The sequence below is a fragment of the Stenella coeruleoalba genome, assembly GCF_951394435.1.
Source record: "Stenella coeruleoalba genome assembly, chromosome: 5".
In the NCBI taxonomy this organism is placed as follows: Eukaryota; Metazoa; Chordata; class Mammalia; order Artiodactyla; family Delphinidae; genus Stenella; species Stenella coeruleoalba.
Genome location: NC_137150.1, coordinates 48,509,391 through 48,535,687, shown reverse-complemented (window position 1 = coordinate 48,535,687; position 26,297 = coordinate 48,509,391). Strand labels below are relative to the sequence as shown.

Below are 26,297 nucleotides of genomic sequence, written 5' to 3'. Positions count from 1 at the left end.
CCCCCCCAACCCCCGTCTGTGGAAAAATTGTCTTCCACGAAACCGGTCCCTGGTGCCAAAAAGGTTGGGGACCGCTGCTCTACAGGGGCCTTCCACTTCTCTTCGATCTATGGTAACCCCAAATAGAGGGCCTTCCTTCCCTCCTTCCTTTTTTTCTCTCCCCCAGGCCCAAGTACCAAATCCTGAACATGTTACCCTGTAACTGTCGCTGGGTTCTGTCTCCTTCTCATTCCCCAAAGTCCAGTCTTAGCTGATGCTTTATGATCTCTCCTGAGCTGCTTCATACTGCATCTCCCCTAGGTCGTGTCAAATCCATCCTCCATCAGCTGTTCCCCATTTGAGAGCTCCCAGCGCCCTGCCCCATAACAGCTCTGCTTCTCAGAGGATGCACAGGACTCCACGTGGATCTGGCCTCGCTTGCCACACAGCTCCCCCTTCGCCCCCAATACACAGTCTGGGCTCATCTGGGCAGCCCCAAGAACCTGCACATCTCCAGAAACGCACAAAGCAGTTTTGCCCTCTGGCAGGTTCACCCCGGCCAGTCAGAATGATACCTCTTCCAAGAAGCCCTCCCTGATGCCCCCACCCCTCCACAAGACTGATCGACAAGCCTCTTTATGCTCCCTTACCTTCGCGCCCTATCTGTGCTAGTGCCACTCTGTGCTTTTGCGCCTGGCCTCCGCAGGTATGTGCACACTTTGGGGAAAGGACTGTGTCATAATCGTCTTTGTATCCCCGGGCCCTAGCCCATCAGCTGGGCCCCCTAAACCTCGAGAACTTCTCCCTGCAAAGGAGCCAGGGTGCCCTCCCTCAGTGTGTCTTTAACCCAGGGCAGGTGACCTGGACCCAGACGGGGTGACCTAGGAGCCTCCATAGCATCGGCAGTCACTGCCCGCCCAATCAGGCCTCAGGGACCAAGGGAGTAATGGCGAAGGTCGCCACAGCCGGCTGGTTCCGGCGCTCAGGGTCGCGCGGTGGATCCGCTCCCGGCGCGGATCGTTGGCTGCCTGGGGCGGCTGGCGCACGCGCGCGGTCGTCATGACAACGCCGCTGCTGCGGCCCGCGGGATGCAGAGAGCATGCAGCGTAGCCCGCAGGAGGCCAGGCCTGAGTCCCGGACCCCACCTTCCGCGCCATCTACGACCCCTACTCCGCCGTGGGCGGCGGCCGACGGTAGCGGTAAGAAATAGAGGGTCCTTTGGCGCCGGCCTGGCCCGGACAAAACGCGCGAGGGCCGTCGGGGCCAGGCCCATTCCTTCGAGCAGACTTCGGGCCAGAGGTGGTCCGGCGGGAGGGTGCCCCTGGGAACCCCAGCTGTGGCCAGAACTTCGGGGGGCCCCCAAACGCAGGCGGGAGCGGAGCCCCAAGTTCCCGCAGCGGGTACGCTGTTCGCGCGGTGGGTTGTCCTGAAGTACTAAAGTGTGTGTGTCGCTTTGCTCTTACGGTCTTTGAGAAGGTTGTCTGGATATACTTCTTGGGCCCCTTTTTGTGCAGTCTCCAGAGAGCAGGGCCCAGGTGGGCGAGAGGGTCTGGAAACCGCTCTTTGCACCTCGACGCCAGCTCGGTTTTAAGTATTTCTGCACCCATGAATTATCCGGTAGCAAGTTAGGTATAGTGTGAACGCCCTCTCCCTCCACCATTTCCATTTTGGACACTTGTTGTAGATACGGAATTGTGCCAGAAGCCTTCGTATTCCTCAAAGCACCATGAGATGAGCATTGATATACTCTGCTTTTAGCATAAGAGGAAATTTAAGATCGAAGAATTTAAGTAACTTGTTCAGCGTCACACAGACGTTCTGGATAGGCACCCAAGTATGACACCCTCAACCCTTCGATTTCCCAGTACTTGGCTGTTCCAGTATAGGAGGGCATTGGGAACCACCTCCAAAACGAGCCCTTAACTAGAATTTTTTAAACAGGCTGTTAAGTAAAAATTATTTGGAATTCAAGACTCCGGTGTGGATTAAAAATGAAATCTAGGTTAGAGTCTTGACATTTTCTTGTGTAATTGGTTATTCCTAGGTTTTGCTTTACACTTTGCAGACTGGTTTATTATTTTCTCCTAATATGAATACACTATAGGAAATAAATTATTGGTGTCGTAGAATCCTGACATACAATACTTAGGTGAATTTTAAATAAAAGAGAGAGTAGCAGAGAGATATAGCTGAAGCTTTAAAATAATCGACATCCATGGCCAGGTAATTAAATAGAAATATTCTTGTAAATTTCTTTAGCTATATTTAGCTTGTAATCTAAGATTCCTTCATGTCTTCACAAAAACATGACCTGTAAGTCTGTCTGTCTGCATGTCCTGGATACGGTCGTGCCAGCTGAGGGCAGGCAGAATGAACGTCAGAGAAATTCTCAGGGCAATCCTCTCTTCTTTGATGACATACTTAAGATCGTTTAGAAATCAAAATGGAGTAACTGTGGTACAGGCATGCAACATGGAGCCAAGTGGCCACTGTGGATATGATTTCAGATGCATTCCTTCATCACTGAGAACTTGAATTTTCTCTAAACTGTATCAGACTCAAGGACACTACCAGCTGTTTTCAAAACAGAATCTGCTAGCAGCTGCTGGTTGCAACCTTGTAGTTTTAAATTACCCCCACCTTTGCAATTTTGTAATTGTTTCAGACTCCTAACCAGTCCTTGCTTACCAAGCACCCTTACTTCTTGCCAGCTCCAATCCTAATTCTTGACAAACAATTTATGTAACCTCGTGGGTTTTTTGCATTTATAAGCCCCCACCATTTTGTAGTCTGGTGGAACACAGTTCAAGTGCTTCTTGGATCTGTGTCTCCTGGGTTGCAGTCCTAACAAACCCCAAATAAACACGTCTTTATTTCAATCAGGTCTCTATTTCTGAAATTTTGTTTAACATTTTTAATACGGAGGAAAGTAGTAGCCAGAAGAGAGGAAAGAAACCCAGTGGGAGCCCAGCTGCAGGAAGTAAATCCGTTTGAGATCTACTTGCTTTGTTTTCTGTTGAGGACGCTAAACTAGCATTTTTTGGATTGCATTCCATGTTAACCATGGTCACGAAAGTCCTAAGTCTGGGAGCACTTTTAACCTCCCTCCCCGCCAGGCTCAACAATCTGAGGAATCTTTGAGCACCTGAGAGTTTTAAATGTCCTGAGAAGTGTTGTAGATAGGAATCTGTTTAGCATTGTTCAATTCATCATTTCCCAAACTTATTTGACAGTAAAACCTATTCTATTTGGAGCATCTTGTAGATTAGTATTCCACAAAACACAATTTGGGAAATATTGTGCTAAAGTATTATTTAAATACATGAAAATTTCCTAAAGTAAGTGAAAGATTTCTTTAAAAAAATTTTTTTAAATTGTAGGTGATTTACAATGTTGTGTTAGTTTCAGGTGTATAGCACAGTGATTCAGTTATACATATGTATATATAAGTATATTCTTCTTCACATTCTTCTCCATTATAGGCTATTACAAGATACTGAATATAGTTCCCTGTGCTATATAGTAGGTCCTTGTTGTTTATCTATTTTATATCTGGTAAGTGAAAGATTTCTTATGTACATCTATCCACAAGACAGAAATTATGCTGATATTAAAAATTTTCAGAGAATATCTAATGATATGGGAAAGCTGCTCACAATGTTAACTTAAGAAAAAAAGGATATAGAAAAAGAAAAATTATAGGGAAGAAATAGCCCCAGACCTCAGTTGTGGTGGTTCTTTGGTAGTGGGATTGCTGATGAATGTTTCTTTTCTTTTCTTTTTTCTTTTTGATATTGAAATTTCCAAGTTATCTGAAATAGTGTGGGTTAAATTTATTTATTTATTTATTTGGGCTGCATTGCAGTGCAGTGAAAGCACAGAGTCCTAACTACTGGACCACCAGGGAAGTCCCCTAAATTTATTTTTTTTAAGTTTATTTTAAAAAACTATAAGAAAAGTTTATTTGCTTGCACTTGTAATATGATGTTCCTCATCTTAAATCTTGTTTTGCATATTTGTTTAGCAAACTCTTTAGTTCATATAGTGCAGAAATCCACTCAGCAAATAAGATCTTTGAGATGTAGAGACTTAGAGAAGCTGGATCCTAAAGACCTCAGGCTGATTGAGTAGTGATATCTGAGCATGGACTCTTAAAGAGACATACCCAAAAGGTAGGACAGAAAATACAGACAGTGGTGTGTGCTTCTAAGAAAAGTGTCAGCATACCTTCTACCCAAGAAGGCCTGGGCCTCAAAAAGGATGCTTTTAAAGTAATAGCGAAGGGGAGGGGGGAGGGATAAATTGGAAGACTGGGATTGATATATACACATTACTGTATATAAAATGGATAACTAATAAGGAGCTACTGTACAGCACAGGGAACTCTACTCAATACTCTGTAATGACCTATATGGGAAAAGAATCTTAAAAAGAGTGGATATATGTATATGTATAACTGATTCACTATGCTGTACACCTGAAACCAACACAACATTGTAAATCAACTATACTCCAATAAAAATTTTTTAAAAAGTAATATTGAAAATAATAAGACCATTAAGGAGAAGTGCAGGTATAACAGAGGAACAAGTTCTTAACTCCTGTTTTGTTTCTGTCTTCCTTACTAAGGACTGGACAGGGAAAATCACCTTTAGAAAGAGGAAATGGAAGGCCTGGGTAGGTGAAGTGCTTCTGTGAGCTAGGCCTCAACTTGGTGTTGGGAAGCACAGACAGAGCTGTATTCAAATGCCATCAACGTGCATTGTATAGAGGGTCTCCAAGAAGCCTGTTGGACTTGGTGATTTTTCAGATCCCTTTTGAGTTTAGACTCTGTGATAAAATTGTCTTTGTTTGAAGCCATGATAAGCAACCTTGACTCACCCTAACCCATTATAGCAGAGTAGGAAGAGACTTTGGAGTCAGTATGATTCTGTACTCTGCCCTTATTTATCTGTATGATTTTAGGCAAAATACGTAATTTCTCTGGACATCATTTTCCTCAGCTGCCAGGCCTGTTACATAACAGAGGTTAGTTCTCCCTTTGTGTCACTTCGAAGTTAGTGTCTGCCCACCCTCAGTGGGTACTTCTATGGCCCTAGTTCTCCAAACAGCATTTTTCTTCTCTCCCATTCCTTCTTATTTTTCTTCCCTTTCTGTATTCTTAACGTCATCTCCTATTCTTCACCCTGCCCTCAACTCTATACGCACACATTTGTATCTTTGAAAGAAGTTTGATTTTCTTTTGGCGGGGGGGAAGCTCCTGGGATAATGTATATGTGATGAAGGGTAACGCATTTATTTTTCAGAAGCTGCAGAACCTATTGGCGGTCTACAGGAATATTATTATGAGCTATGTGTGGAAAAGTCCCAGGAAATTAAACCTTTTATATTGCATATACTCCAAAAAGTGGATGAAGAAATTGAAAAGGGGTAAGGAAGACAAATACTTGATCACATCAGTAACATTCACCGATATTCATCTGTGTGAAAATACTGGAACACTGAGTGATTTGAAAGCCATTTGCAAATACTTGATAAAGTGGACATACTTTTTGATTCAGCACAGATGATTGACATAGTTAGGTCTTGGAGGTAGTGGAGTTTACTGAGTTCCAGATTTGTCCTTAACTCCTGTGAGCTGGGTTTACTTATGCAAATCATTGAAGTCTTCAATGTCATTATCTGTCAAGTGGGAATACTTTGGTTTTCTTGTGGTTGAGAAATTAAACTATGCATATATATATATATACACACACATATGTGTGTGTGTGTATATATATATATATATATATATATGCAGGCTCAGCGGCCATGGCTTACGGGCCCAGCCGCTCCACGGCATGTGGGATCTTCCCAGACCGGGGCACGAACCCGCGTCCCCTCCATCGGCAGGCGGACGGTCAACCACCGTGCCACCAGGGAAGCCCTAAACTATGCATATATTAAGGTGCTTTGCAAAAGCTGTAGCATATTCAGTAGTTTTAAGTTACTTGATATAAACCTGTACTGTGGTACATACTTGGTTCCAGTAAATTCTATCCATGATGTTACTAAACATGAAGGAAAAATACTTTTATTTCTTTACTGGATTTCTTTTTTATATTTTAACAGATTGGCAGGAATCACATTAAATGTTGCTGGTAACTGTCGCTTAATGCCAGTAGAAAGAGTAACAGGTGAAGATTTTTGGATTCTTTGCAGAATTTTAAAGAATAATCCATATATTAATGGTATGTCTCCTTAAGAATCATTCCTTCCAGCTTTCATTTTCCTGATTTTAAGTGTTCACTAGAAGGAATATCAGCTTCTATTCATCTGTGTTCTTCAGGTTTGGATGTTAGATATAACCTCATAAGTGATGTTGGTGCATCCTATGCTGCAGAACTGCTTCAGGTATTATTTTACTACAAAATGTTCTTGGTTAATTTTTTTTTTCTCCCAGGACCCAGTTAAGAACCAGCCCTTTCTTTGGAACGTGCAGGGTTTCAGCACCCCTAGCCTGCTAAGCTAACCCTTTATTGCAGACTTCACTTTGGAGATACCCAAGCTGAAATGCTGTTTTATGGTTGCATTTTATTTGCGAAAGACAGTGTGGCCCACCAATCAGAATAGGTGTCGTTAAAGAAAAGGCTTTGTTTCAACCTCAGAAGATTGGCACATACGTATGTATGTCTGTATTTTCAGTTAAAATAAAATGTTTAAAGCAGCATATATCATTTTTTATCCTTCCCTTAAATTGGCTTTTTAATTTCCTATTTGTTCCATTCTCATCTGCTACAAGTGCTTCTAATGAGCTTAAAATGAACTTAAAATTCTCATGTCCATGAAATGGCACACAATGTAAGGACAGAGTGAGGATTAAAAAAAAAAAAGTGAAGTAACCAAGTTATTTTCATCAACCACAAATAAAAATGCTGCAAAAGCATCGTCATCAAAATATTCTTAGTTCTGTTTACGGTGAAATCACCTAGTCTAATGACACACACACAAAACACTAGTTTTGCAAAATGTCAAGTGTCCTGACTCTGTGCCATATTTATAACACTTGAAATATACTAAAAACCCATTTGTGTATTTGGTCTCAGTAGAGCTGGTACCTAGAGCCTCCTGAGTCATCTTTTGCAAACTCATACACTATGGTTAAGTACATAAAGCACATCCATACTTTGAATCATTGATCAAAAATGAATATAGTTCTTTTCTTTATATTGCCATTATATTTGTTTAAATGATCATGTTGATTTTTTCCCTTAATGGTCCTTTCTTTTGCTGGACCTTGAAATTTCCTGGTTATAAAGATTTTTTTTGGAGGTAAACACTTTTACTTAAAAAGCAGCTCTTAACATATTATTGATTTCTAATAATATATATGTAATAGCTTCTTTTCTCTCCTTATTTTAGAAACAACATAATCTCATTTACTTAAACCTTATGTTTAATGACATCGGGCCTGAAGGTGGAGAACTGATTGCTAAAGCACTACATGTAAGCATTCGTATACCTCAAACTAACATTTTATTTGGGAATTTTAACTTCTTTAGTTTTAGCTTGGAACCAACAGAAACAAATGTTAATGTCAACTTATTTTAATATTGTGCGAATGTATATTTTTTATTTCACTTCAGTTTATTAAAATCTGGACATTACATGAGCACTTTTGAACTCATTTTTAAAAATAAACAGCTTTATGGATAAACCATAATGGAAAATATAAAAAAAGAATGTATATATGTGTATAACGGAGTCACTTTGCTGTACAGCAGAAATTAGCACGACATTGTAAATCAACTATACTTCAGTTAAAAAAATAGAGAATAAAAACATAAAGAGCTTTATTAAGATATAATTCACATATACAAAATTTACCCTTTGTAAGTGTTCAATTCGGTGTTTTTTTAGTATATTGAATACAGTGGACCCTTGAACAGCACAGATTTGAACTGTATGGGTCCACTCATATGTAGATTTCTTTCACTAAATACATGCTGCAGTACCACACAATCTACTGTCAGTTGAATCTGAGGATTCAGGACCTCGGATACAGAGGGCCAAATGTAAAGTTAAACTCATTTTCAACTGCACAGAGGGTCGTCGCCCCTAACCCCTGTGTTGTTCAACAGTCAGTTATATTCACAGTTATGTGACCATCAGCACCATCACTGTTTTTAGAGCATTTTCCCCCAAAAAAGAAGCCCTGTACCTGTCAGTAATCCCTCTCTGTGCTTCTCTCTCTCACTCTCCAGCACCTGGCAGTCACATCTACTTTCTACCTGTAGATTGCCGATTCTGGCCACTTATAAATGGAATCGTACAGTTTGTGGCCTTTAGTGACTGGCCAGATTTTATCCATGTTGTAACATGCTTCATTTCTTTTAATTGCCAAATAATATTCCATTGTTTGGAAATATCACATTTGTTCATCCATTAGTTAATGGACATTTGGGTTTCCACTTTTGCACACATTTTTCTGTGCATGTATGTTTTCAGTTTTCTAGGGTACATACCTAGGAGTGAAATGGTTCATTTGGAAACTCTGTTTAACATTTTGAGTGACTGCCAAACTGTTTTCCAAAGTGGCTGTCCCTTTTTACAATTCCACCAACAATGTATGGGTGTTCTGATTTCTCCATATCCTCACCAGTACTTGTTATTGTCTTTTTTTTTTTTGCGGTACACGGGCCTCTCACTGTTGTGGCCTCTCCCGTTGCGGAGCACAGGCTCCGGACGTGCAGGCTCAGCGGCCAAGGCTCACGGGCCCAGCGGGTCCGCGGCGTGTGGGATCCTCTCGGACCGAGGCACGAACCTGTGTCCCCTGAATCAGCAGGCGGACTCCCAACCACTGCGCCACCAGGGAAGCCGTATTGTCTCTTTGATTTGAGCTATCCTAGTGGGTATGAAGAGGTTTTGTGGTTTTGATTTGCATTTCCCTAATGAATAAAGATGTTGAGTATCTTTTTATATGCTAATTAGTCATTTGTATATCTTCTTTGGAGAACTATCTGTTCAAATCTTTTGCCCTTTCTGGAGCCCCTTATTAGATACGTGATTTGCAAATATTTTCGCACATTCTGTAGGTTGCCTTTAACTTCCTTAGTGGTGTCTTTTGAAGCACAAAATTTTTTAATTTTGACAAAATTCATTTGATCTATTTTTTCTTTTGTTGTTTGGGCTTTTGGTGATGTACCTAAGAAGGCTACAACTTCATGACTTTGCCTAATCCAAAGTCATGAAGATTTACACTTACGTTTTCTTTTAACAGCTTTTTGATTTGGCTCTTTTAGTTCTCTGATACATGTTGAGTTAATTTTTATATATGATGTGAAGTAGGAGTCTAATTTCATTCTTTTTCATGTGGATATCCATTTGACCCAACACCTTTTGTTAAGACTGTTCTTTCCCCATTAATTTTGACATCCTTGTTGAAAGTCAGTTGATTATAAATGTGAGGGTTTATTTCTGTACTCTCCATTCTATTCTTTTAATCTATATGTCTATCCTTAGGCCAGTCTCACAATATCTCGACTACTGTAGTTTTGTAGTAAGTTTTAAAGTCAAGAAGTGAGTCCTCTTTGTTTTATTCAAGATTGTGTTGGTTCTTCTGGGTCCCTTGCATTTCCACATGAATTTTAAGATCAGTTTATCAATTTCTGCAAAAAATGCAACTGGGATTTTGAGAGGCATTGCTTTAAATATTTAGATCAATTTGGGGAATATTGCCATCTTAATATTAAGTCTTCCAATCCAGGAACATGGGATGTGTTTCCATTTACTTAGGTTGTTTTTATTTTAGTTTTTTACTTTTTTAATATTTATTTATTTTTGGCCACATTGCACTACATGTGGGATCTTAGTTCCCCGACCAGGGATTGAACCCATGCATCTTGCAGTGGAAGTTCGGAGTCTTAACCACTGGACTGCCAGGGAAGTCCCTGTTTAGGTTGTTTTTAATTTCTTTCAACCATGCTTTGATGCTTTGTAGTTTTCAATGTGCAAGTCTTGCCCTTTTGTTAAATTTATTCCTAATGTTTTATTCTTTTTGATGTTATTATAAATGGAATTTTCTTAATTTCATTTTTGAATTGTTCATTGCTAGTGTATGGAAATACAGTTATTTCTGTATATTGATCTTGTGTCCTGCAGTCTTGCTGAACTCATTTATTAGTTCTTCTTTTTTTTTTTTTTGGCCAGCTTGTGGGATTTTAGTTCCCTGACCAGGGATTGAACCTGGGCCCTCAGCAGTGAGAACACAGAGCCCTAACCACTGGACTGCCAAGGAATTCCCCATTTATTAGTTCTAACAGCTTTTGTTTTGTTTTGGTTTGGTTTTTTTTGGTGGATTCCTTAGAATTTTCCACATATAAGATCATGTCATATGCAAACAAGAGCTTTACTTCTTTTCCAACCTGGATGCCTTTTTTGTTTCTTTTTCTTGCCTAATTGTCCTGTCTAGACCCTCCAGTACAATGTCAAATAGAAGTGGTGAGAGTGGACATCCTTGCCTTCTTCCCACTCTTAAAGGGGTTTGACTTAATTTTAAAGTTAATTATTTACACTTGTATGTCCAGATATTTATTCACTAGGACAATGAAATGTATGTAATTTTGTGAAAGATTTATCAAAGGAAATGAAATAAGAGAAGGAATTAAACTTTGCAAATGTCTGAGAAATTGTATCACTTTCAAAACGATACGGGGGAATGTGAAGTGATTGCTTAATGGGTACAGGGTCTCCTTTAGGGGTGATAAAAATGTTTTGGAATTAGCTAGAGGTGATGGCTACACAGCACTGCGAATGTAGTAAAATCCAGTGAATTGTACATTTTCTTGCTTATTTTTTTTTTCTGCACCGTGCTGCTTGCGGGATCTTAGCTCCCCAACCAGGGATTGATCCCAGGCCCTCAGCAGCGAGAGCATGGAGTCCTAACCACTGGACCGCCAGGGAAGTCCCAAATTGTACATTTCAAAATGGTTAATTTTGTGTTATGTGAATTTCATCTCAATTTTAAAAGGTGGTATAATTTTCTTAGAAGATAAATTTATAGATTTTCTAATGAAAGGAAAGTTATTAAAATCTGCTTCATTCACTGGTCATTATTTTTGGTATCTATTTCCTGGGCATTCTTTCTACTAAACTATTAAACTAGATTTTTATCTGTTATGGGAAATTGAATGTTACCTTTAAGGAATATATCCTGTTCTATCTCCATGAAAAACTGATGAGTCTGCAAATAGTAATATAGTCTCCTAACTCATGTAATCTAAAGAGAATTCGATGGGTTAAAATTTTAACCAAGTTTTGCCTCTTTTCCTTTTCAGAAGAATACAACTCTCAAACACCTAAGAATGACTGGAAACAAGATTGAAAATAAGGGTGGAATGTTTTTTGCTGCAATGCTACAAATTAATTCATCCTTAGAGAAATTAGATCTGGGTGACTGTGATCTGGTGAGTAAAATTGGGTATGAGATAGTCACTCAGATATTGGATCATTCTCCCTGGAAACTAGCATAGAGAAGTGTCAGAGACCAGCTAAATGACAGTCTTATGAATGATTAAGCTTGTCTCTAAGGTCTAATATCAGAGAAAATATTTTTTTAAATAAGAATCAGATTATAATAATATGGAAGAATATCCAGTGTAATAAAAATCTTCCTAAACTTCCATCTGTTACCCTTCTTAACTTGTATGGGATTTTCTAAAGAAGATGATTATGTTCCTTTTAATTAAACAAATACTACTTCATTTGTATAATATAAATTTTTTACTTATGGAAACATTTTGCAGTGAGTAGTTATGTTATAGCATAAAACCTAAGATGATGCTAAGAGCTGCTCTGAGCCTTCATCTGGACTGATAATGAGAAGTTTGTCTGTTTTGCACGTCTTCAAATTCTAGGCTTCATTTTCTCAAACATGCCTTCAAACCTTCAGGCCTACTGTTAGGAACCTATTTTTAATAGGTTAATGCAAAATTACTGGGACAGGAAAACAGTAAGATGGGCCAAGGAGGCTCTTTGGGGTAATAGGCTCTAAAGCTTAAGAAGCGGGTAGATGCAGCCAGTATGGTCTTGGGAAAGTATTAATCCAATACACAGTTGACTCTTGATAACACGGGTTGAACTGCTGGGGTCCAGTTATATGCAGATTTTTTTCAATAGTAAATACTACAGTTGCTACAGGATTCAAGGTTGTTTGAATCCATGGCTACCACGGTACACAGTTGATCCTTGACCCTTTAAGGGTCAACTGTGTATTGTCTACACATACCAGTCACAATTCTAGATTCTAAGGATACAGGAGTGCATCAGATATGATCTCTGCCCTTATAAAGGTTATATTTTAGTTAGGAAAACATCAGTAAATTAGAGAAAAGTGCTACAAAGTTGGCGAAGTACTCTGATAATGGGCAGAAGGTAATATGCATGATAGGATGGTTCCCCGAAGACCTGAGGAGGTCATACTTAGGAGTCGTGAAGGATGAGAAAGAGCTCCCTTGAAGAGGGTCCATGGCAGAACATTCCAGGCAGGGGGTCCAGAACCCACAGACTCTAGGTTAGTGCTTCCCCAAGTGTGGTATGGGTAGCATACTGACTGACATAATTTGAGGTAATTTTAATACATATTTATTTTTACAAATGCTTTCTATTTATTTCAAGGGATTGTGGCTTTCCATTTATGGTAGTGAAACAGTTTTAAAATAAATATAAGTGAAAAGTGAGTTGATTTAATGGAAAAGTATTAGGTAAAGAGTAAAACTGATACTCAGATATGGCAAAAATCATGAGGGGAGTACATGAATGATGCAATACTGAGTCTGAGAACTAAAAAGCCAGAGTAGCTACACAAAGGGAGTTAAATGCAAATTATGGAAAGGCTTTAAGTTGAAGGGTGACATGATATGATTGGTGCTTGTAAAAGATCACTCTTGTCTCTCTGTGGGGAATTAGAGGGTGGTGAGAGGAAGCCCAGTGACCACTTAGGCAGTTTCTGCAGTAATTCAGGTGGGTGATGAGGACTGGCGTTGGGGTGGTAGCTACAGAGATGGACTAATTTGAAACATCTTTTGGAGGCAGAATCTGTAAGACTTGCTGATCAACTGATAGGAGAGTAAGAGGACTGACTGGTGAAGTGGAAGAAAGCCCAGGTTTTCTGGCATAACAACTAGATGCGTGTGCATCACAGAGATGGCGGAGGACTAGGCCCTTCCAATAAGGTAGAGCGAGGCCTGTGGCAGCAGTGAAAAATGTGATTAGTAACCCTTTCCTGCCACAAACACACACCTAAAGTACTAGTATGAATGTAAAAGAAAGCTTGCATTAAGGATATACACTATAAGTAGTATAGAGCCCTAGCTGGGATCCACTTGTATGTCTGTATTTCTGTGCATCATATAGAACCTTGAGGGGTTAGGAGCAAACCTAGAGGTAAACACCGGAGGAAATGGATACTGAAACCTTAAGAAACTCCCCATGTATGTTACAGATTTCAGGGCAGAGAGAAAATAACACAGTAACAATTCATTTCTGAATTTGATCAACCTACAATTGAAGGATCAGGAAATTACTTAAACTTTTTAAAAACACGATTTTGATTTGTCAGAATCCAGATTAGTGATCTTGAAATATTAGGGGTTAATTTATATACTTTGTCAGTTTCCTTAATGAATTTACCTGTTTTTAGGGAATGCAGAGTGTGATAGCATTCGCTACAGTCCTAACTCAAAACCAAACAATTAAGGGATTAAACCTAAACCGACCTGTACTTTATGGTGAACAGGTATGTATTCAAAGTGAGCAGTTAATAAGGCTACATGTGAATAAAATGAAGGTACTACTTACTGAAGGTTATGTCAAGATTCATGAATGCATTGTATTTTTAGAACCGTAAAGTACTGTTTACAAAGAAAAACTTGAAAATTTTAAAATCTTGGTAAAAGTTTTATAAATATGGTTTTAGATGTTGCTTATTTAAACAGAAAACATGTCTATTTTTCTTATAAACTCATTCTCAGTGAGTAAACCTGTGAGGGGCAGAGGGCTTAAAATGAAAGCATAAATGATGAAAGTTTTAAAGGCTGGAGGATTATAAGAGCCCAGTGTGAACTGTTTTGTGATTTGTTTGTTCTTGTTACACTGATGTGATGAACCATTACATTTGAAATCCTGAGCTATAATGGCAAATTGCATATGAATAGCAGTCTGGGAGGTCTGGACTTGGTGCTTCAGGTAAGCTGCAGGCTAGAGACAGAAAGACGGTAAAAACATGGTTCCAACTCTCAAGGCTTCTCCTTGCCCCTTAACACTCTTAGGTGGCTCTCCTCTCTTATCAGCAAAATGCTAGGGAATAAGAACTCGTTTTACTATTGGTCTAAACAAAAACAGAATATCTACTAAAAGAAAAAGTTCAAGGACTTTGGTCTTTAAATCAGCTACTTCACTGTTCCCCATTAGTATGAGTAACTGAGAATTAACCATATTTTTAAAATATTTTTCATATTTGTAAGTATATTTTGCATTCGTTGTCTACATAGATCTCTCCCTTTGAATTATCTCTGTACTTTCCTGTACAAAAAATTTTGGAATTTTACATCATGTTAATTGCTTCATGTTTACAAATTTAATCTCAAAAAGACAACCAGAATCCTCAAATAGAAGAACCTCCTTTAAAGACCAGCAAAATACCTGGCTCAAAGTAAGCATTCAGTAAATTGCTTCATTTCTCATTCTTCACTCAGTAAATATTTGAATGCAACCCTAAACAAGAAACAATGCTGGTGCCAGGGATAATCTCAAAGCACATAGCCCTCATTTTCAAAGAGCTTTTTTTCAGTCCACATGGAGGGAGATCCACAAGTCTGGAGAGTGATATGCTCAGGGTGCCTTGGGAGCAGGAGAAAAGACATAGAAATCAATGCAGGGGGATGAGAGGTGGCAGGGAAGCTTCTCAGATTGAGGACATGTTAAGAGATATGAAGGCTGAGTCAAACTTTCCCGGATTAAAGCCCTGAGGAAGTATGTTAAACTATATGAAATTATATTAGAAGCACAATCCCTCTTTTAAATGTTGAGCAGTGTCATTACTCCTAAATCCATCTGAGAATAGTTATTGAAAGCCCAGGGCCCACCCCCCCACCCCCCCACCCCCCCACTAGAGAAAGCCCGTGCGCAGCAACAAAGACCCAACACAGCCCGAAATAAATTATTAAATAAAAATTTAAAAAGCCCAGGGCTCTTTCTCAGGCCCCAGACCTTGCTCTTAGCCTGGTGCTTCTGGGCAGTCAGATAAACTAGCCTGCTTTCTATTCCTCTCCAAGGCAACCACCATCTTCTATCCCTGACAGTACTATTCTCTTAAATGGTTGTGGAGTAGAATCCTCTTGTGCTTCCTCATACCTGCTGTTCCCAAATACAAGCCAGCAAACCTATTTCATTTAAGGGTTTTACTGTTCATTATCCGGGGAGCTTAGAAAAACGCTGATGCTAGGTGCCACCCTAGGCCAAACTAAGCCACAAACTGAGTGGAGCTAAAAAAAAACACCAAAAAACAAAAACCCTTTACTATTTGTGATACTAGTTCCCTTTCTTAATAAGGATGGTCCCTCTTTCAAATTTCTTGACCTAAAAATGCAGTCGAGACATACATCATATCTGTATTGAGTATATCCTCTGCTCCAGCACTATGCAGAGCAATACTGGACCTCGTAAGTGGTCAGTTTTCATTTAAGATTTCAGACTACAGCTTCCCTCTGCATATGTATTTTCAGTGTCAAAGCAATAACTTAAATCAGATACCGTATTATAGAATATTGAACAATAATAAATGCGTTGTGGTTTTCTATAGAACACCAATTTTGTGCCAGGTACTTCTGTTAATTTATTTACTTCTGTGAGGGAAGTAAAATTTTACCTATTTTATATAGAAAAGGGAACTGGGACTCAGCTAGATGAAATAATTAGCCCAAAGTGATAAAGTTAGTACAAGGTAAAGCTAGCATTTGGACAGTTTTATTTTAAAGCTCATATACAATCTGCTATTGCTATATGATTTTATTTAACTTTTATTTTTTCTCAAAGTACTTTTAGATAATTCGAGCATATATGGCTATCCATGATCAGCATTTCCAGTGACTATAAAACTTATAAAAACAGCAATAATGCATCAGGACTTCTTATCATAAAATACTTTGGCCCATTCATTTTAAGACATGCTCTGATTCTGTTAAAAATTTAAAGTGCTTGGTGTTCCGATTCTCACTGAGGTTATATACCTTTTGCCTGGAAGCAGCAGAGGAAGGGAAGAAGGAAGGAAGGGAGGGAGGGAGGGAGGGAGGGAGGGAGTCTAAAAACTACAAAGAGTGGAGATCAAGAGCAAAGTTTAGAAACATCTGTAAGGGGCAAGAACACCTTGTCTTGAGTGGACAGCAGTAAAGGAGCTTTCATGCTCAATTTTTTTTTTTTTTTTTTGGCCACACCATGCAGCTTGTGGGATCTCAGTTCCCTGACCAGGGATTGAACCTGAGTTCCAGCAGTGAAAGCTCCAAGTCCTAACCGCTGGACCACCAGGGAATTCCCTCATGCTCAATCATGGGACCAATTATTTTGATTTATTTTTCCTGCTGAGATGATTGTTGCTTTTTTAGTAATGATTTTTTTTAACCAGCATCTCTTAAATCACTTAGTCACTGCACTTTACTAGTGCCTGCTGCCTGTTTCTAAGACAGTAAAGATATTTGTGGCAAAATGATTTTTTTAAAAAGCCATGCCAAACAAATTGCAAATCGTAGACTAATAATAGTCTTAACTGATAAAATCTTTTTAAAAAGCTAATTTAAATAACTTTGCATGTTTGGAATAAACATGTACTGCTTCAAAATTATATTCTAGAAAAAAGACTGTCTATTTTTAGGAAGAGTCCACAGTTCATCTAGGCCACATGTTGAAAGAAAATCAGTGCCTTGTTGAACTACACCTGTGTAAGCATGACATAAAAAACTGTGGTATGAAACAGTTATGTGATGCACTGTATCTGAACAGAAGCCTGCGCTACCTTGATGTAAGCTGGTAAGTGATAACTTATATATTAATTCAGGAGTTAAATCATGGGAATAATCTCTGTAAATATTCACTGTAGATAAGATTCTTTGTTAGACACTAATTCCAGAAATTAGAAAATGCAGCCATTGTTGTCAACTTTTTATCTTGAGCCTTAGTATTTATTCGGCTTATACCGATATAATAACTTGAGAGCAATTTAAATATGTAAACCAGAATAGAAGCAACATTTTATGGCAACTTTTTATTAACTTTTTGGAAATTGAGTGATTAAAATAAATCTTAACTAAAATAGAAAGTACTTATTACTATATAAGTTTTCAAGCATGCTATCTCTATGAATAAAAGAATACTTCATATTTCCAAATATAACTACATATTTTTCCTTTCCCAGCAATAAAATAACTCAGGATGGAATGGTGTGTTTGGCCGATGTACTGAAAAAGAATACTACCCTGGAAGTAATAGATCTTTCTTTTAACAGAATAGAAAATGCAGGAGCAAACTATCTCAGTGACACTCTTGCTTCACACAACAGGACTCTTAAAGCGTTAGTATGGTTTTATACTTAACCAAAATAACAAAGAAAACCTTAAATTTTTTAGAATATTAACCTTAAACCTCTTACCTCTTAAGATTCATGGTGAAATATGAAAACTCAGTTTCTAAACTGACATATTAAGTTACAGGAAACATTTCAATTTCTTCTATTTTTCAAAAGTAATCTTAAAAATTAGATTGATTCTAGTTATGACTGCTTAAAATTAATGAGAAAACTCTTATTTTATCCTGAATTCTAACAGAAAAATTATAATCATTCAATATGATCAAGACTCTAAAATAAGAATGAATCAAAGAAAATATTACTTGGATGACTTTACCTTGAAAAATATATCTGTAATCCACCCCAAACCTTTACTGAATAATAAATAGAAAACAATAGGCTGTTTATTTCCAAAATGTAGGTAGCTCTACTTAGGTACATGAAGTATCCAATTAGAAAACTAAGTTTCTTGGATTTTAGGAATTATTAGGTCAATATTTTGATTATACATTAAATGTATTTAATGCTAAGACTTAACACAAAAAAATGTGTGTAATAAATGCTGTTGCTAGCTTACGCATTCTCTTTGTGGAACTGTTGGTTTCCAGGGTTATTACTTTTTGGTTTTCCAAAGGTTGTCAGTGGTAAGCAACAACATAAAGGGAGAAGGACTTGTTGCACTTTCACAATCAATGAAAACAAATCCCACACTCTCTAATATCTACCTGTGGGGAAACAAATTTGATGAAGCTACATGTGTGGTAAGTTTTTTTCTTCACTGAGGCTTTTTCTGGGGTTTTCCCTATAACGTCAGATGTTATATACAGATGCCTTAGACGTGATTACAAAGTATAATGAGACACTGCAGTTTTGATAAATTTTAATGTTAAGTCCTAAAAATTAGCTATTGGAAAGTTTTGTGGTTGAAATAGGAAAAGATATCAAATACTACATATTAGTATAAAGGTCACTGAATTACACAGTCCCAATTTCTCCAAAGTTTTTTTAAATCACAATTGTTGATTTATTTTAAATTTGCTGTGGCACAATCTCCAATCTGCTACCCAATAATTAAACCAAGACACAGAATTTAGAGAGATATAGTAAAAGCTGTCAAAATATTTGGTGTGTTGCTTATGTAAATACAGAGAACCCTTGATACTGCTTTCAACACACACAAAAAGCATAGTAACAAATAGTTTTCATTTGGAAAGAAGAGAAAGAAAAACAAGATGTTAGGGGACTTCCCTGGTGGCACAGTGGTTAAGGGTCCACCTGCCACTGCAGAGGACATGGGTTCAAGCCCTGGTCTGGGAAGATCCCACATGTCGCGGAGTAGCTAAGCCCGTGTGCCACAGATACTGAGCCCGTGCGCTCTAGAGCCGGTGAGCCACAACTACTGAGCCCACGCGCAGCAACAAAGACCCAAGACAGCCAAAAAAATATATATATATATGTTCGAATTCTCAAAAATTGCCAAAAGACTAACCAGAATTCTATCACTAAAAAGGCTAATAAAATGTACACTATTAAAAAAAAAAATCCTTGGGCTTCCCTGGTGGCACAGTGGTTGAGAGTCCACCTGCCAATGCAGGGGACACGGGTTCGTGCCCCGGTCCGGGAAGACCCCACAGGCCGCGGAGCAGCTGGGCCCGTGAGCCATGGCCACTGAGCCTGTGCATCCAGAGCCTGTGCTCCGCAACGGGAGAGGCCACAACAGTGAGAGGCCTGTGTACTGCAAAAAAAAAGAAAAAAAGAAAAAAAAAACCCTTGATTTCAGAAAAACATCATATCCACATTCTATACACTAGAGGCTGAGCTGAGTTGGAACTACTAATGACAAGCTACAGCAGAAAGCAACTAGACTTTTGAATCTTTTACTGTCTAATTTCTGCCTTTCTCTATAATCGCAACCTTACTGACAAACTAGTTTAACATGTTTGTACGACACTTTGATGTAGATATCAATGATCCATAAGAGATATACAAAGAAAACTCTACAATGAAGAAATAATTAGTGGCCAGCCAGGCCAGCATCTCATACTATGGTTATGGTCTCTAGTCTAAGCCTAAATCTATAGATTATCTTCAGAGGGTCCATGAACTCCATACAGTTGTATGCCAAAATCTGTGATTGTTTATTTTGCTGAAAAATGGATCCCTGGCTGTCATCGGATCTTCAAGGGCATATACAACAGCCCTCCATCCTTATTTATGAGTCAGTCACCTTAGGACTTGAAAATTTTGACCATGAGACCTCTGGTCCACAAAATTGGTAATACGTAGAATTGTTATCTCGGGGAGTCATGAAACAACAAAACATGCCTAATAACGTTAAAATGTAGAAATAAGTTTTGCAAGATTGTAATTACATTGTGTGGAATTAATAAAAACTACAATGCCTGGAAAATAAAATTCAGCAGTGTTATACAGAATATTTTAAACTATAAATTATCACATTTAATTTGAATGTTGATATTTGTTTAAGCACTGTAAAATGAATAAACTGTTTTCTTAATGATACAGTTTTTCTTAAAAATCCTAGGCATATTCAGATTTAATTCACATGGGCCGTCTAAAATCAGACAATACAGATGTGGAGCCATATGTGGTGGATGGACACGTGTACCTTGCAGAAGTCTCCAATGGCCTTAAAAGGCATTATTACTGGACACCAGGTTATGGAGAAGCTTGCAGCCTATCATCTAATGCAGGTCTTACTCTTGTACCAGTAGGTCAATATCTATGAAAAACAAGCTTTAATTTTCATATATTTGTCTTATTACTCTTCACGGAGATGACATTTTATTGTCTATTAAATTTTCTTTCATAAATTAGAACAATGAAAAGAGATACTAAACTGTGAGTAACTGTCCATTGTGAAAAACTGAGTAGTGTAATTTTTTCAAAGAAATTTAGCAAAAGAGGACTAAAATTTGAACACCTGGAGAAGGAAATCAAGGAACTAATTTCTTTTTATAAAGAAAATATACCCAAAGAGTAAAGTAGCATACAAGGAAAGGTCATTAGAGGTATCCTAACTGAAAGTTGTCATGAAGTGGTAAAAAGGTTTCAGGTGGCAGATTCCAGGGACTGTCAAGGGGTTTAGAGGTTGAAAAAGTATTTTAGGTATTTTACAAATGGGTATTGATACAATTTCACAAATACAGGCAAATATATATATACATATACAAATACATATAAATGTATACTTTCCAAACAAGTCAGTGCTGCCAGTGAACTTTTAAAAAAGATAATTCTCTCTTTTGGAGGATGCCAATAACATTTTCATGATTTGATGGCAAACAATTACTGTTGTCTGTGGTCAATCCTGTTTTCAAATTAAAATTTCTATGAAGAGGCAACAGACACCACGATCCTTTGATTACACACCCATGTTCACAAATTAATTCATACATACCACTTAACTGTTTAATCTGAATGATTTATTACTGCTAAAGCTGGCAAAGTGTGAGAAAAAAAATTTTATGTGAACAATTTAAAGAGGTTACTTGAAGTTCTGCAGTCTAAATGGAAAAACCATCTGTCTCTAAATGTTGAGAGGAATAAAGGTGATAGCTTTACAGTTGTCAAAGTATTGGCCTTCACTTAAAGTACTGGGAATTCCTCAAATCACAGCTGTATTTATTCAAAAAATTTAACATTACAGAAAACCCCCACATCTGTCATTGTCCATTCCTTTAATAGATTAAAGAATTAAATATGCCCTACTCACTACTTAATGATTCTTAAAGTTTAACAGGTTTTTCCTTATATTCAGCACCTCATACCACACTTCCATACTCCCTGGGGAAACTGGGGTGGTGGTGATGAAGGGGTGGCACAGATGGTGGTGGTGGTTATGAAATGGGAAGAACATCTGAATAAATTATATGAGCCATGATTTACATTTAATGTTCTAGAGCTGCTGAGCCAGAAAAGACCTAAATGCCTTACCAAATCCATTCTCATGCTTTCAGAGAGATGAATCTTATTTTACTTAGTTATTAGCTTTTATCAAACTTTAGTTTCCAGTGTTCTCTACATGTTTCAGATCTTACTTTCTTTCCACTTTAAGATCTCTCCTCTGCAGATATAGAGACTAGCTGTTTTTTACCAAGTTCTTTTACATTATTACATGCTGAATATAGCTAGAAATAATTAACTGTATCTAAAAAAAAGTTGTGTGTCCGAGGAAAGTCATGTCTATAGTGTTAAAAATGCAATAGGAAATTTAAAAAAATTTTGTCTTTTGATCAAATTTGAAAAACTGCAGAATTCAATGAGTGCAAGAAAACCATGGTGTAGGAAAAAATACAAACATTTCTAACAACTGTCATTACATTTGGAAAACATTAAGCTGGTGAGGAAATGCTACTCCTAGCAATTAGATAGCCAATAAACTCAGACTTGAGAAACACTATGACAGACTTCTGTCACAGACACTTGAACATCTGTCCAAAGAGAAAAGACAGTTCAAACTGAAGATACTAAATCAGCATTTTTTAAAGTATGGAGCATCAGAATCACCTGGGGCAAATGTTAAAAATACAGATTCTTAGAGTGAGAGCTACTGAATCAGAATTTCTGAGGACAGTCTGGGGAATCCGCAGTTTTTCAATCCAGGTCATCTTTAATCTCACTGAAGTTTGAAAACCAATGCTCTGGTTTTCTTTCTTTAAATTAGTTTCTTTAATATATACTTCTTTTAAATGGAAGTATCTAAGTGAATAGCGAGATGAATTATCACAAAGCTAACCCATCTGTGTTAACCAGGACCCAGATAAAGATAGTAAATGCCATAAGCTTCCCCAGAACCACCTCCAACCATTTTCCAATAGACAACCACTATCATGATGTCTAACATCACAGAGTAGTTCTGCATGTTTTGGAATTTTATATAAATGGAATCATACAGTATATATACGCTTTGTGTCAGACTTTTTTGTACATTATATTAGTACAAGTCGTTCATGTTGTTTAATGTAGCAGTGTCTATTCAGCTTTCATTGTTTTGAAGTATTCCATAATATGCTGGGTAGTAGAGGAGTCCACAGGATTCTGGAAGAGATACTCCCAGGCTAGGACACAGCCATATCAAAGTAAACCTTCCTAATGCAGTTTGCTTTCCCAAGCTACTCTCTGTTCCTCTGTACTACAGAGGGGACCCACAAGTTCCTCTATTCTCCCAAGGGGAGACTGACAAGGTAGCTGAGTGGGAAGCAAATAGGTAAATGGGAAGTAGGCTTATCTGGAGCCTGCAGTGGAGTGGCATGTGCTAAACCTGCAACCTGACTTACACGGGACTGCTTGAGACATCTTTGCAGAAGTCTCAGAGCTCTCTTCTCCACATCCAAGAGAACTAAGGTGAAGCCAGGTCAGCCAAGAATTACTGGGCTCTGACCAGGCTAAGGAAAACCTGATGACATATTTTACAAGCTGTTGCCTATTGCATGAGAGGCCAGCAGGATGCTCAGAGAGTAGAGTGAAGACAGTGTCTTCCCTGATGCCATTTTGTCATGCAAGCCTCCTCTCCTCCCCATATATGTGGACAGCATTTTAGAAGACAAAGGGTAGAAATAAGACAGCAATTTTCAAAATGTTTAAGCACTACCTTAAGATATTATAAATTCTAGCTGCTTTGTATCAGATTAGGTTTTAAAGTGCCTAGGACTAAAAGTTAATTTTTTTCTAGACTTCCCACTGGGTGCAAGAGTTCTGTAGGAAAATTCCCCTTCTTCTGCACATCTGAATTGTAACGAGCAAATCTGCAATCATATACATGTTATACATTTCCTTCCATTTTCCTCTTAGCAATCATCCTTTAAGATCCAGCTCAAATTACAGTGTTACAGACTCTATTATGCTCATCATTTAACAAAGTTTCAAGTTTGAAGCAAAAAAGCAAGAAATAAAGTGGTTTGTACCTTTTAGATATTTGATAAAATGATCTTGTTTGCTGTACGCACTCTGCTTTTCAAACTAAATGGTAGTATTCATTATGTCTTATCTGCTACTCAAACCATATCAACCTGGGTTCTACTCCCACTATTATTACTGCAGCTGCCTTTCTCAGGGAATCATCATGCTCCAATTACCCAACCCAATTACTCAACCCAATGTTGTCTTTGATTTGCATCCTATCTAATTTCTCTGTACCACGTGATCAGTACAAAGCCACTTTTGTCTTCGTGAAACTTGCATCACCCTGGTTTTCTTCCTATTATCACTTTCCATCGCCTTTTCTGTCTTTTGCTCATTCTTACAATGCATTTCCCCCAAGATTTTGTCCTCATCTTTTGTTCTTCTTTACCATCTCCCAGGGTTGCCTAAATCATTTCTATCACAATAATTATTAGCCTTATGCTGCAAGATCTGTTTCTCTAGCTTTAAACTCTGCTGGGTTTCAGTCCCCATTTCCAACTACTGCTAGACATTTTCACATAGGTATCTCACCACTGATCAAATTCAGCACATACAAAATAAAGTCTTCTCTTCCATAAACCTCCCCCTTATCTTGCCTAGCAGTTAATGGCACCTCCATATACTCAATCGCTGAGGATCAGAACTTAGGATTCTAAATTGAAACTGCCTAACTACATGCAACAGAAACTGACTCAAGCCTGCTTAAGAAAAGGTGGATTTAGGGAATTTGCGGGTTCAGTCCCTGGCTGGGGAAGTAAGATGCTGCAGGCCGCGCGGCACGGCAAAAAAAAAAAAAAAAGAGAGAGAAGAAAAAGGAAAGGGGGCTTTACTGTAAGAATTTAATAGGCAAAAATCACTGGCATGCAGAACAAGGAAATGAAGCATAGCTGTGTGACCTCAAGAAAGGTCTGCAAAGCCAGAAACCAAGCCACTTCTCTCACAGGGCCTCAGTCGCTTGGTTCTGCAAACCTACTTCATCCCCTTGCTTCGCTCTACAGGTCAGCTTTCTCTGCTTCTTCACTATTTCTTTTAGACTTTGGCTTGCTTCAGTGACTCTGGACCAGATCTAAATGATCTTTTCCATGTACACCAATACCTAGGAAGTCTCTGAATTTCATAGCTCAAATTCTTAAGAAAGTCGCTCCGTTTGGCTAAGACTTGTTTCTCCCTGGTAAGCTGTTCGTCAGCTGTGGTCACAAGTATAGAATCATATGTTACAAGTGTGGCTGTCTAATCCCTGCCCTTCAGCAGTCAACTGTAGTTGAGTGTGTGAGATCCTGGATTATAAACATGGCTATCTAATCCCACTCTTTCAGCACAGGCTAAAGGTAGAGGACTATTTCAAGGTGGTATAGATAGTGCTAGATGTGTCTTTGATTCCTATCTCTGCCACCACCTTTCAGACTTTCTCTCCATTCTCCCTACCTCAGTCAGCTGTGTACAAATTCCTCCCATTAGCAATCTCCTCTTGTTTGCCTATCCAGGGGAGTAACAGCCCTTTCTCTGTCCACTCAACTTCCATTGACTGCTCAGCATTTCCTTTCTTTCCTTCCTCCACTATAACACTTGGCATTCAGGCTTGTCTTTCCCACTTGACTGTAAACTTAAAAGAGGAGATCATTTTATTCATCTTTACAGCTGTATGTATTCTGATTTCAATAATTTTCCAGCATTTGAAATAATGGCCAGATATTTTAATCCAAATATCTGATTCACATCCATGGTGTTTATTTCAGTATATTCTTGAAATTAAATACCCTATTTCTGAATGATTACTGTGTTTACATGATAATTATCTAAATTCCTTAAGCAAATACACCAAATCTCTGTTCAGTGAAGGGGGGGCAGGGGTTGTAGAGGACAGGCGAGTAGACCATATCACTGTCTCAAGAAATGCTCCAATAACTAAATATCGGTATTGTTCATACATAATGAGTAAAAATGTAGAATTTACAGAAATTGCATTAAAGTACAATTTCTTTTTATTTGGTGGTATTTCTAGCCAAGTTCTAAAGACTCAAAATCTCTGAGTAAAAAGTGAAAAGTTATATCAAGAGCTTCATTTATCAAGAGCCCACAGAGAGACTTCCGTGGCAGTGCAGTGGTTAGGACTCTGCACTTTCACTGCCGAGGGCCCGGGTTCAATCCCTGGTCGGGGAACTAAGATCCCTGCAAGCCGCGTGGCGCGGCCAAAAGAAAAAAAAAATAGAGCCTACATATCACGTATCAAGAGCCCAAAGGAAGAACACCAAGAAATGTTTAGGATAATAGTTCTCAGTGTTTGGTATGCATTAAGATTACCTATGGAGCTTTTCAGCATGTTCTGGAGATCGTCTGATTCAGAGAGCCTAAGGTGGGGTGGGGCTTGGACACCACTATTTTTAAGCTATGTTTCTCATATGCATCAAATGTCAGTTACTGTTCTAGGATATTTAAAAAAATGAGTACATGTAGATTGTCTTTATATAAGCACATTTCAACTACTCTCGTTTGTACAATTGCTGTAGAAATGAAACATACAGAAAAGTGACACACTATTGTTGCAAGAGAAATGACAGAACCTTTTCTTTTGAAAAAAATAAAACAATTTTCTAAAATCTGTCTATCAAAATCATTCTATGAAATTAAACATAAAACAAATACCAGCAAAAAATCATTTATATATAATCTATGGTTTTTTAAAAAGCCTAAAACCTAACGATACAGAAAGAATAATCTAATACAAATACAAAACAAAATTAACTTAGAAAATAATTTCTCAATAAGATGTTCAGCATCCTAAAAAGACTTTCAAAAAACT

General features: G+C 38.2%; 1 protein-coding gene across 5 annotated transcripts; it reads left to right on the top strand.

Annotated features, from left to right (window-relative positions):
- The first annotated feature begins 944 nt into the window (after nucleotides 1-944).
- LRRC34 (leucine rich repeat containing 34) lies at nucleotides 945-26,195 on the top strand. 5 transcript variants are annotated; one of them, XM_079923378.1, is made up of 12 exons: nucleotides 945-1,178; nucleotides 4,945-5,007; nucleotides 5,286-5,409; nucleotides 6,091-6,155; nucleotides 6,308-6,372; nucleotides 7,381-7,464; nucleotides 11,295-11,423; nucleotides 13,658-13,753; nucleotides 16,883-17,037; nucleotides 17,423-17,578; nucleotides 18,207-18,333; nucleotides 20,118-26,195. In XM_079923378.1, exons 1-12 carry the CDS (start codon nucleotides 1,079-1,081, stop codon nucleotides 20,319-20,321), a joined length of 1,368 nt encoding a protein of 455 aa, XP_079779504.1. In that variant the 5' UTR covers nucleotides 945-1,078; the 3' UTR covers nucleotides 20,322-26,195. The 5 variants fall into 5 exon arrangements, with proteins under 5 accessions (XP_079779504.1, XP_079779502.1, XP_079779501.1 ...); XM_079923376.1 differs by having other exon boundaries at nucleotides 6,091-6,209; XM_079923375.1 differs by having other exon boundaries at nucleotides 6,091-6,209; nucleotides 6,284-6,372.
- Nucleotides 26,196-26,297: the final 102 nt, after the last annotated feature.